Raw genomic sequence first — 12,625 nt, forward strand, 5'->3', positions numbered from 1 at the left:
AGGAACAAGTATACAAGTTGAAGAAAGCTTTGTACGGTTTGAAGCAAGCTCCGAGGGCATGGTACAGTCGCATTGATTCTCATTTTGAAAAGATGGGATTCACTAAATGTCCGTATGAACATACGTTGTATGTAAAAACTGAAAAAGGAGGTAACATTATCATTATTTGCTTATACGTTGATGATTTAATATTTACTGGCAATAATGAAGAAATGTTTGAATTTTTTAAGAAGAGCATGATGAAGGAATTTGAAATGACAGATCTTGGCTTGATGAGATATTTTCTTAGAGTAGAAGTTACTCAAACTCCCGCAGGTAACTTTATTTGTCAGAAGAAGTATGCTCAAGAATTACTTGAAAGATTTAAATTGGATGAGCGCACATTTGGAACTCTATCAGAATTGGGTTTAAAGTTGCACAAGGATATTGACGGGCGAGAGGTTGATAATAGGTACTTCAAACAAATTGTGGGAAGTTTGATGTACCTAACTTCAACAAGACCAGACATCATGTATGCGGTTAGTATGATAAGTCGTTACATGGAGCATCCAACGGAAAAACATCTCAATGCAGCAAGAAGGATACTTCGTTATGTGAGAGGAACCTTTGATTTGGAGGTATTCTACAAGAAAGGAGATGATCCGAAGATGGTTGGCTATACAGATAGCGACTATGCAAGTGATATAGACGATCGTAAAAGTACTTCAGGAAGTATTTTCATGATGAGTTCAGGAGCTATTTGCTGATCTTCAAAGAAGCAACCTATTGTAACACTCTCAACTACAGAAGCAGAATTTGTGGCAGCAGCAGCATGCTCGTGCCAAGCAATTTGGTTAAGAAAAATGCTTGAAATTCTTAATCAGAAGCAACCAGGTACGACGGTTATATATTATGATAATATGTCAACTATTAAGTTGTCTAAAAATCCTGTGTTGCATGGAAGGAGCAAGCACATCGATGTTTGATTTCATTTCTTGCGTGATTTGTGTAAAGAAGGCATTATTGAACTCAACTTTTGTCGAAGTGATGAACAAATCGCAGACCTATTCACAAAGCCCTTGAAACAACCATTGTTCGAGAAACTTAGAAAAAAGATGGGAATGTGCAGAATCCAAGATGTATATCAAGAAGATGAAGTGAAGTCCTAAACTGATTTCAGCAGAATTCAGTTTAAGGGAGGGTGTTGAAACTAATAATAGAAGTTTGAATTAGTTACTACGGAAGAGAAGGGGGATGTGAATTCAATTTCATCCACAAAAATCTCAACCAACTCCGGGAATCCCCCTATAAAAGAACCTCCCCCCATCATTCAAATCACTCCTTCTCTCAATCTCACTTCAGTTTTCTGTTGTCACCAACAGTAATGAACTGTGTTGTAAACTTGATATGAGAGGGGGCGTGGGACCACATAGGTTGACACAATAGCTTGTCGGTATACTATGGTCGCTCTCCCTAAACTAGGGTAACTTTATGGTCTTGTAGAAGGGTCAACGAGCTAATCTTTTCATGGATAATGTTCAGGTTAACCGACATCATACTATCCTACTAGATCATTATGAGGTCGGGCCTCAATCTAGGACGTCAGTTATTCAATGCGTAGAGAAAACAAGTTACCTAAGTCAAAGAACTGAAATGTTAAAAAATTTGTGTAGTCTTGTAGGGTAAGATTCAGATCTAAGATCTACCCAAAACTTCGAGGCCTTCATAATTGCTCTGCAGTAGAGACTAGACCCAAACTTTTTATAGCCTAGAGAAAAGCCTGTGGGTACCTATTTTTATGAGTGCCTACAAATAGGTTTCTTACTAAATATTTTTATAATCACTATTTTCATTATTTCTTTTTCAAGTGCTCGCTGACTACCAGTTGAGGTGAGGAAGCGTTCGTGAGCTACAAAGTCATAGAGGAGGTCTCCTTGGAATGTTAGTCCATTTGTGTATTTGGGTCTTTTATATTTTGTATGAAATTGTATCCCAAACCCGTTTTCCGTTTGTAATAAACTCAAACAAACCGGCTTGTAATTGGATATCATTTCTATATTGTGGTATTTTATATTTTTAATTCAATTTAAATTTTACCATATTTTTTATATTATACTATATTTTTATTTTATTTGCTTTTTGTCTTTGTTGTTTTAGTCATGACTCAAGATTTGAACACTAAAAAAATCGAGTCGTGACATGATGTACTAGAGAAAATAGAAAGCGGTTTGGCTCTGGTGATACCTTATAAAACTACTATTAATTGCGGTGCTTGAATCACTCAAATCCATCAAGAATCAAGAAAGGATGGAAAGTGAGAATTTTAAAATTTTGCCGGAGTGTTTCTTCAAATTTGAGATAATCGGAAAGAATTAGATTATAAAATTTTAATATGTTGATATATGGAGGATTTCTTACAACTTCTAAAATTTTAATATGCACAACCTGAACAATTCATTTGACCTGTGACTTGCTCCATCAGCCTTTGACTTGAACCGTTGAGTTGGTCTGCCCGTGAGTACAATTAGCAATGCACATGACACGTCTCTTAATTCTTGAATGTCATGGTTGTCAACTAAGTTCTACTCTCATTTTCAAGACTTTTAAGACTAGCTTATTTGACTAATCTTATTCTCGGAGCACTAGAATTCAGTTCTTTGATCGATTCTAATGATCCTTAGGTGCTCGCTCTATTGAAAACGTTTTGACCTTTGTCACCATGAAAGTGTAGTAACTCTAACACCTTTTTATTTGCTCAATCCATCTATACATACTATCACGAATATAAATCGATCTATTACTTGTGTCTTAATTCTTGCTCATAATCCTAGCTCATTCAAATGTCATAACTATGCATTCTCGAGATATATAAGGCACTTCATACTCACATACTAGAATATACTAGAGATTTCTACCTCATAAATTACTTATTTATTTGTGCATGCAAATGTGGTTCTAGCCCAACATCACACAATTTATCTCCTTTTTCTAGTAGGCCTTCGATGTAACGACGGATGTGAAGAATAAAAAAAAAATGATTTTTTTTTTCTTGCATCTCTCTAACATGGTCTTAGTTAGTCATCCTTTTAATTTTTTAATTATTTCAAATCTTTCATAGTTATCCAATCCTATCTGAGTCCATAATGGTATACTCAACCTTAGTTCAACCTTAGTTCATTCATCTCGGGTACCATTTGCTATACTCAACCTTAGTTCATTCATATATTTCGCTCAACCTTAGTTCATTCATATATTTCGCTCATATATTTCTGAACCTTAATTCATTTATATATCTCTAGCGAATTCAATTTGAACCTACTTCATTCATAATTATCTTAGTTCATTCATAATATATCTTTTGATTCGTATATTTCTAGCGAACTCAATCTCATATCATTCAGATTACTTTAGGAGCGATTCTATGAAGCGAATGGAACACCCTCTATTATCCAAGACATGTGTCTTTCTTGAAGGCTGACAATATGCTCGACACATGTCTTTCTTTGAGGCCGACAACCCCAGTTTGAGGGTTGGAAAACGTGTTTTTACTTCAATGGTTTTTTTTTTAAAATATTATTTTTTAATATTATTGTTCTTCGAGTTCCACAAAGCGAATTGTGTATTAATTTCTAGATTTCCAAAATCCATTTCGTTATTTTCATATCTTTATCTATATTTCTCAACTTATTCCTTCAATTCAATGCAATTAATTCCATACAATTTCATCAATTATGAAAACATTTCAAATAATGGAAGCCATAAAATAATGATTAATCATAATATTTTTATTTGACCATTGAAACTATAGAATTTATGTGAATCAAAGTAAAACTCTAAAGCGTTATAAACAGATCTTATTGTTCATATTAAAATAGAACCAAGAACACGAAATGAAAAGCATGCATACTCGCAATCCTAGCACAAACCTAATTTATTACTACAACGAAGGGCATATGAAATTAACAGTGCCTAGTGCAAAAGCAGCGGTGACGGAACCCAACACAGTGGCCTCCGGTGAAGCCTTCGTTGCGGCAGACCTCTGCGCAGTTGTGGTCAATGATGCATGTCCCATGGAACCTGTGGCTCTTTGACTCGCAAATCCTGCCCTCGCATCGCCTAACTCCCACCTCTTCATATGCTTTTACCAAACCAACAACCCACAAACAAGACAATTAGTAACAAAATATAGGATGTTTTATAATGAAGAAGAGAGGGTTGAGAGGAGAGTATTACGCATGGCCAGGAGAACAAGAAAGAGCATCACGAGGAGCCCACAGGATGGCCGAGAACACCGTTTCATGATATTGGAATGAATATGACACTCTATGCTATACGTTTATTCGTTATAAATATATAAATGGTTTTGGTATGTGGGGAAGAGATAAAAGTGCGTGGAGGCATGCATGGTGTACCACTTTGCAGCATATTCAGAATGATGCTGACAACTCCCTCCATATAAGGTTGATCACTTGTTCAATAGTCTTACACCTAGCAACCCACCTTGACCTTAAGGTCTCCAGTTTGTCCATAAATGGACACTCAGGCTGAGGTGCCCGTTTAGGCCTTGCCTTTGTTTAAACCTAGACAATAGTTTATTGATTCTTGTTTAAACCTAAATATTTAATTCTTTTTTCTTTTAAGTTTTATTGAGGTCTTTGGAGACCGAATTTAAAGATGAGGTAGAAAAGTGCTTAGAAAAATCTTAGAAACTCCGAGTAAAATATATGTATGTTTAGAACTCTAGAAGGGTAATTTAGATGAGAATGTTATGTATGTTAAGAAAAATTATTGAAATGTCTTAGAATGAGAATGTGCTGATTTTAACCATGGAAAATGAGAAATTGTGGTATGTGCTCAAGAATTGATGGTTGTTATCTCCCTCGTGTGTTTTGTCTATCGGCACACAGTTAAGCCTAGGGTGATCAAGGGGTCTAGACCCTTGTGCTTCTAGACTAAGAAAGACTTGAGGAGTGAGAACATAGTGGTTTGGAGCTGAAAGTTCGCATTAAGTCGTCTAGCCACCCTAGGAATCTAGTAGACTACCTCGGCATCTATGGATGATCAAGACAATATTTAGTTTATGAATTATGTAATTTAGGTGATTAATAAGACTATCACACTACCAAAACATGCATGAGAGAACCATGTTAAGATTAGGATGCTTGAGCAAGATTGATTGGGTTCATGTTAACCTAAGTCAATACATTTTCAGTAGACTGTGCACTCCAGGATCATGAGCTGCAATCAGAGATTTAAATTCGAGTGTACCCAAAGATTGAATTAGCTCTGAAGAGCTAGTCCCGAGTAGCCTAAAATTGTGAGATGAAATTTAAACTGCCTAGATGACCCTAAAAGCGTATTAGACCTTCTTGACATCTAAGAATGACTAAGATAGTTCACCAAGCTGTTAGTAGTATGAATAGTGTCACAAGAGTCTCTGTCAATCTATCCACTCCAATACTTTGATAATGTTATCAACAACCCAGGTCGAACCCAAATAACTCTTGCCAAGCAGAAGGCTTGTAGGAGCAGTACCGTCGAGTTAGGTTTAGGCCAGATAGGGCAGTGCATTGAGGTGAAAAGGTGCCTCAACCTTGTGAAAATTGTTGATTTTGACCCTTGATAGAAATACATTGAAATAACGTGAGGAGAGAGCTTCTTTATACTAAGAACCTTAAGCACTATATTTTTTCAATTCTTTTTGTTGTTGTGAATAAAGCATATATATCATGAATATTTAGAAGGTAGTAACAGATTTCCTAACTTTATATTCTAGTTAAAAACCACAGTAATTCTCCCGAACAAATCACTAACTATTTACCTAAACTTGTTCCACAATTGCTTAACTACTGACAATCATTTTAAATAAATCACTAACCATTTTTGGAGGTCCAAGTTACTAACTATTTTTACCAAGTCAAATCATTGACTCAAAAAAATGGCCAAGTAACCCATAACAAGGTGCTGTATTGTAAGCTCATCGTGAGAGGGAGAGTGGGACCATGTAGGTTGATAGAATATCTAGTTGGTATACGGTGGTCGCTCGTGGTTGCTCCCCCTAAACGATGACAACTTTATGGTCCTAGTCCAGTGGAATTGCTAACCTTCCATGGATAATGTTCAAATTAGCATAAACCATATTATCCTACTAGATCATTATGAGGTCGCTTCTCAATTTAGGACGTTAGTCATTCAATGTGTAAACAAAACAAGTTACCTAAGTTAAAAATTGAAAGGTTAGAAAACTTGTGTAAAACCCTAGCTGACTGCCAGTTGAGGTGAGGAAGCGTTTGTGAGCTACAAGGTCACACAAAAGATTGCCTTGGGACGTTATGTAATTTTGGTCTTTTATATTTTATATGAAATTGTATCCCAAACCCATTTTCTATTTGTAATAAACTCAAACACACCCGCTTGTAATTCGATTTAAATTTTACCATATATTTTTATATTATAATACATTATATTTTTATTATATTTGATTTTGCCTTATGTTTGAGATTCTAGCCCTAGAAAAACGGTCGTGCATGATATACTAAGTAAATAGGAAGTGGTCTGCTCTAGTGATAACTTACCCAACTACTACTAATTTTGGCCATTTTCAGTTGCATCACTCAAATTCATCTAAGAATCGGGAAGTGAGAATTCTAAAATTTTGTCCCAAGATAATTTTGAAGAATTGGATTATAAAATTTTAATATGATAATATAGGGAAGATTTTCGGCCACTTTTGAAATTTTAATATGCACGATCCCGTTTGACTTGTGATTTGCTCCATCAGCCTTCAACTTGAACCGTTGAGTCAGTCTGACCACCTATATGCGTGTGAGTAAAACTAGCAACGTGCATGAAATGTGTTTTAGTTCTTGAATGTTGTGGTTGTCAATTAAGTTGTTTATGACATCTTGACCGTTTATATTTTGGACTCTAATTTTCAAGACTTTCAAGACTAACTCTTTTGACTAATCTGATTTTGGGAGCACTAGAATTCAATTCTTTGATTGACTCTTATGATTCTTAGGTGCTTGCTCTATTGAAAACATCTTGACCTTCGTTGCCATGAAAGCGTACTATCTCTAACATATTCTTTGCTCAATTCATCTATGCATACTTTCAGGAATATAAAATCTATTACTTGGGTCTTCGATCTTAAACACTTATAATATACTCATAGTCTAGCTCATTCATATACCATAACTATGCATTAATTCATACTCACATACGGGATATTAGTCAATTACTTATTTGTGCATACCAAAGTTGATCCCATTCGTTCTAGCCCAACATCACACAATTTACGTTCCTTTTCTCTTTCTTTTTTAGTTCACATTGAGTAGATCTTCAATGTAATGACTCGAGCCCAAGATTTGAATTAGGATTCAGAATCCTGATTTGACACTTATGTGCGCCGACATTCCCTTACATCTCTGCGACATGGTCTCAGTTAGCCATCCTTTTAATTCTTTTAATTGTTTTAAGTCTATATTAGTCATTCTAACTCTTATTCATATATGATATTAGTTCATTTATGTACCTTTCCTTTTGCTTAGGTGTTACATCTGAGCCCAAACAAATGTAGCGCCTTCGATTATCCTCCTGATTTTTCACTACTCGACATATGTTTTCTTTTGAGGCTGACAACGTGAGTTTGAGGATTGGCAAACGTGTTTTTACTTCATTTTTCATTATTATTGTTTTTTGAGTTCTACAATACATGTTTGACACTCAATTTATTTTAGTGTTGGGCAACCAATTTTATATTAATTTTTAGATTTCCAAAATGGATTTCCTTATTTACAACTTTTAAGAAACCATGGCAAGATTTGCAAATCTTTTTAGCTGCCCGTAACAGTTCTTATTTTCTTTTGTCATATCAGTGTATTGTATTGTCATTTGACAATCGAGGTCTAAAGAAAATTTGTTGAAAAAGATAAAAAAAAAAAAAAAAAAAAAAAAAAAAAAAAAAAACTTAAAAATAACATAGAAAGGGAACTTGTATTTGATTAGGTGAAAAGTGAGATTAGTTTCTCATTCACTTATTTAAATAACTATTCTACTCTAAAGATTGCGGCCAACTAAATCTCGCCAGTTCTCTACAAATCTAATCCACCGTACTAGGATGGTAAAAAGAAAATATTGAATCAACTAAGTAAAAACGTGTAAAAGCTAAATAAAAGAATCGCACTCTTCTAATAGATGTTAACGATTATATTAAAATATAACAAAAAACATGAAATGAAAAAGATGCATACTCGCAATCCAAGTACAAACCTAATTTATTAGTACAACAAAAGCATACGAAATTAAATAGAAGAAAAGCATAAGAATTAACAACACCACCAGCGGTGAGTTAACCCACCAAAGTGGCCTCCAGTGAAGCCTTCTTTGCGGGCGGCTTCTGTGGTGCTGTGGTCAGTGACGCCTGCCTCATGGAACCTGTGGCTCTTTGACTCCAAAATCCTGCCCTCGCATCGCCTAATTCCCACCTTTTCATATGCTTTTACCAAACCAACAACCCTATACTATACGCTTACTGTTATATATATAAATGGTTTTGGAATGTGGAGAAGAGATAAAAGAGCGTGGAGGGAGGCATGCATGGTGTACCGCTTTGTCTTTGGTAATTAGCTAAGGGTTAAAACGTTTAGTAGTTTAGGAAATTTGTTAGTGCTCTATACATAGAAACTCGTAATTTGACTTAGAAAGATCATTACTAATTTTTAGTAGAAGTTACTACCTTATGAAACAAGACTCCTAACTTAGGAGTAATTTAGGAGAATTGTTAGTATTTAGTGACTTGGTTAGTTGACAGTGATTGTTAACTTGAGAAGAGTTTCTCACCTATAGATACTTTATACTCTATTCATAATATGTATTTGATGAATTGAACCATAAAAAATTGAAAAATTGAAAAATTGAAAAATTGAAAAGCTAGTGATTAAGGTTCTTTGTTCTAAAAAAACTCCTTCAAGTTGTTCTTTTTGGTCTATTTTTATTTTTTCGGTATATTTTAATAGTGAATCATACCTAAAATACTCATTCAAAATGCATTTTCTTATTAGAGTGTACTATTAATACATCGAAAGAAAAAAAATATATAAAATTTAGTTATATTTACAACTTTTTAGAAAAATCTCATAAACTCAAGCAAAATATATGCTTGTATACGACTCTAAAAGGGTAAATGCATATATCACAACTCGAGACCCTGACATATGTATAGGGTAGATGCATTTATTTTCTTAGACTTAGGTTAGAATATAATGTTTTTAATTTAAATGTTTATTTATTTCTAGAACCAGCTATGTGAAAGTTATCTAGTCTACAAATAAGCAAGACTGTCATTCCCAATTCAAATCAGTTTCCGTTCTGAGGGAACACTGAAACTGGTTCATGCAGATTTGTGTGGCTCGATCACCCCATCTTCGATTGCTAGTAACAAGTATTTTATCTTACTTGATGATTATAGCTGTTGGATATGGGTGTGCATGCTCAAAGAAAAAGGAAAGACATTATGTGCATTCAAGATGTTCAAAAAGACTTGTTGAAAACGGATCTGATTACAAGCTAAAAACCTTGCGCACCAATCGAGGTATCAAGTGTCAACATACCGTATCGTACACTCCACAACAAAACGGTGTGGTTGAACGAGAAAACCCACCGTAATGAACAATGTAAGAAGTTTACTCAAGAGCGTGCAAGTCCTGACGATTTTATAGGGCGAGGCAATACGACATACGGTTTACCTTCTAAACCGTTTAATGACAAAGACTTAGACATGTTAGGAGTTAGTGGTCTAGTCTTTTGTTTTAAATATAGTTCTAGTCTTTAGGGAGTCCTATTCTTTGGGACTGATTAGTTATATTAGTTGGGACTCATAAGTTTTTTTTATGATATTTTTACGTCCAACCACATTAAGTTATTTGTGTTCTATCTTTTTGTAAAGGCTCTATAATGTCATGCTTAAAATTAATAAAACAACACTTAGATTCAATTGTTTATGTTCTTACTCTAACAATTTGCTGTTGAACTTTTCAATTGGTATCAGAGCCAGCTGAAAAGAAGTTGCAATCTTCAAGTGATCAAACACTGAGAGAATGAGTGACGACAAAACATTAATGAAAATTCCTCGCTTCGATGGTCACTATGGTCATTGGAGTGAATTGATGGAGAACTTGCTTAAAGCAAAAGGCTTATGGAGCTTGGTGGATAATGGTTTTTCGGAACCATAGAAGGGATAGAATTGACTGCTGCACAACAAGAACATCTTGACGATGTTAGAGTAAAGGATCATCAAGTAAAGCATTACCTGTACCAGGCGATTGATCGAACTGTCTTTGAACAAATCTTGGACCGTTGCACATCCAAGATTGTTTGGGACTCAATGAAGAGAAAGTTTGGTGGAAACCAAAGAGTGAAGAAATCCCTTCTTAATGCATTGAGAAGAGAGTTTGAGATTCTGGAGATGAGAAAAGATGAAACCATCCTTGAGTATTTTGCAAGAGTGATGCAGGTTGCTAATAAGATGAGAAGCAATGGAGAAGAAATGCCAGAAAAGAAAATTGTAGAAAAAAAAATCCTACGCACCTTAACTGACAAATTTATATACGTTGTAGTATCCATTGAAGAATCAAAAGATACTGATAAAATGTCTATTGATGAGTTACAAAATTCGTTAGTGGTGCATGAATAGAAATTTCGACGCCCCAACAACAATGATGAAGAACAGTTGCTAAATGTTATAGGTGAACTAGTACAAACAACAGAGGGAGAGGAACGTATAGAGGAAGAGAGCGTGGAAGAGGGAGAATAAATTTCAACAAAAGTAACTATTGAATGTTATAAGTGTCACAACCTAGAACATTTTCAGTATGAATGTCCAAAGTGGAAGAATGAAGCAAATTATGCTGAGCTTGACGAAGAAGATGAGATACTGCTGATGACCTATGTAAAACTCCATGGATCAAAGAGAAGTGACGCCTGGTTCTTAGACTCGGGTTGCTCAAATCACATGTGTGGTAATGAAAACATGTTTTCAAGTTTAGATAAAACTTTTACTCATAGTGTCAAGCTTAGAAATAATACCAGAATGAAAGTGTCTGGAAAAGGTATGGTAAGATTGTTTTTGCAACAAAATTGTTATACCATTGGAGAAGTATACTGGGCACCTGAACTCAAAAACAATCTTTTGAGCGTTGGACAACTTCAAGAAAAGGGAGTAGATGTACTATTCAAAAATGGAATATGTAGTATTTATCATCGGGGAAAATAGCATAATCAATTATGAGTTATCATCTGGGAAAATAGTATAATCAATTATGAGTGCAAATCGAATGTTCATTTTGCTTGCAAATTCATCAATCACAACAATTGAAGGGAGCTACCTCCAAGTCTCTAATACAGATCAATCAACAGTTTGGCACTATCGTTATGGTCATCTCAGCTACAAAGGCCTTCATATTTTAAAACATAAAAACATGGTGGAAGGTTTGCTACAAATTGTTGATCCAAGCATCACTTGCGAAGCATGTATAAAGGGCAAACAAAATCGGACTCCGATTCCAAAACACAGTTAGTGGAGAGCAACTGAAAAATTGGGACTTGTTCATGCTGATTTGTGTGGTCCGATTACTCCATCTTCAAGCAGCGGAAAAAGGTATGTGCTGTGTTTTAATAGATGATTTTTCTAGGAAGGCATGGATGTACTTTCTCCTAGAAAAATCAGAAACATTTTACCATTTTAAATGTTTCAAAATTTTGGTGGAAAAAGAAGTTGGAATGCCCATAAAATGTGTGAGGAGGAGAATTCGATTCCGCTGAATTTAATGACTTTTGGAGAATTCTATTCTGCTGAATTTAATGACTTTTGCAAGGAGCATGGAGTGAAGAGACAATTGACCACAACTTATACTCCACAACAATATGGATTAGCTGAACGCAAAAATCATACAGGGATGAACCTGGTAAGAGCTGTGTTAACAGAAAAGAAAGTACCAAAGAGATGTGACACTAGAAGAGGCTTGGAGTGGAGTAAAACCATCAGTTGACTATTTTCGAGTTTTTGGATGTGTGAGATATGTTCATATTCCAGATGGTAAGAGGAAAAAGCTTGAAGATAAAAGTGTAAATTGTGTTTCATTTGGAATCAGTGGTGAATCCGAAGGGTACACAATGTTTGATCCTGTAGCAAACAAAATCATAGTTAGCCGCGATGTAATTTTTTATGAGGATCGTGAATGAGATTGGAAAATTCTGAAAATGAAACTGATTTAGACTGGGGAGAAAACATTGAAATTTCAACTGCAATGGAAGAAGACAGAGAACAACACAGGTTCAACTTCATTGATTAACTCAGATGGTGAAATTGAACCTGCTGCTGAAATCGAACCAGGTTTGGCTATAAGGGAGGGTAGAAGTTGACGCCCACCTATATGGTCAACTGATTATGTTTTCGGTGAAGGATTGTCCGAAGAAGATGATGTTAACATGACATTTTTTTACAAATTCTGATCCTATAAAGTATGAGGAAGCAGTCAAAAACTCAAAGTGGAGGATTGTCATGGATGAGGAGATTAAATCCATTGAAAAAAAATCAGACCGGCACTTAATAGCTCTACCTACCAGTGATAAGAAAATTGGGGTAAAA

The 12,625-nt window shown here is 35.1% G+C and overlaps 1 protein-coding gene across 1 annotated transcript; it reads right to left on the reverse strand.

Moving 5' to 3' along the window:
- Nucleotides 1-3,799: 3,799 nt before the first annotated feature.
- Nucleotides 3,800-4,307, reverse strand: LOC111438333 (defensin-like protein 1). The gene is made up of 2 exons (XM_023076237.1): nucleotides 4,213-4,307; nucleotides 3,800-4,117 (listed from the first exon to the last, which is right to left on the reverse strand). Exons 1-2 carry the CDS (start codon nucleotides 4,277-4,279, stop codon nucleotides 3,939-3,941), a joined length of 246 nt encoding a protein of 81 aa, XP_022932005.1. The 5' UTR covers nucleotides 4,280-4,307; the 3' UTR covers nucleotides 3,800-3,938.
- Nucleotides 4,308-12,625: the final 8,318 nt, after the last annotated feature.

The sequence above is a fragment of the Cucurbita moschata genome, unplaced genomic scaffold (assembly GCF_002738365.1).
Source record: "Cucurbita moschata cultivar Rifu unplaced genomic scaffold, Cmos_1.0 Cmo_Scf00073, whole genome shotgun sequence".
Taxonomy (NCBI): domain Eukaryota; kingdom Viridiplantae; phylum Streptophyta; class Magnoliopsida; order Cucurbitales; family Cucurbitaceae; genus Cucurbita; species Cucurbita moschata.

What these genes read in the sequence shown, in the direction of transcription:
- LOC111438333 (XM_023076237.1), bottom strand. Translation starts at nt 4,279, where the DNA reads ATGAAACGGTGTTCTCGGCCATCCTGTGGGCTCCTCGTGATGCTCTTT. An exon ending in TCTTGTTCTCCTGGCCATGC is followed by an intron (nt 4,118 to 4,212) that starts GTAATACTCTCC and finishes GTTTGGTAAAAG; the next exon opens with CATATGAAGAGGTGGGAGTT.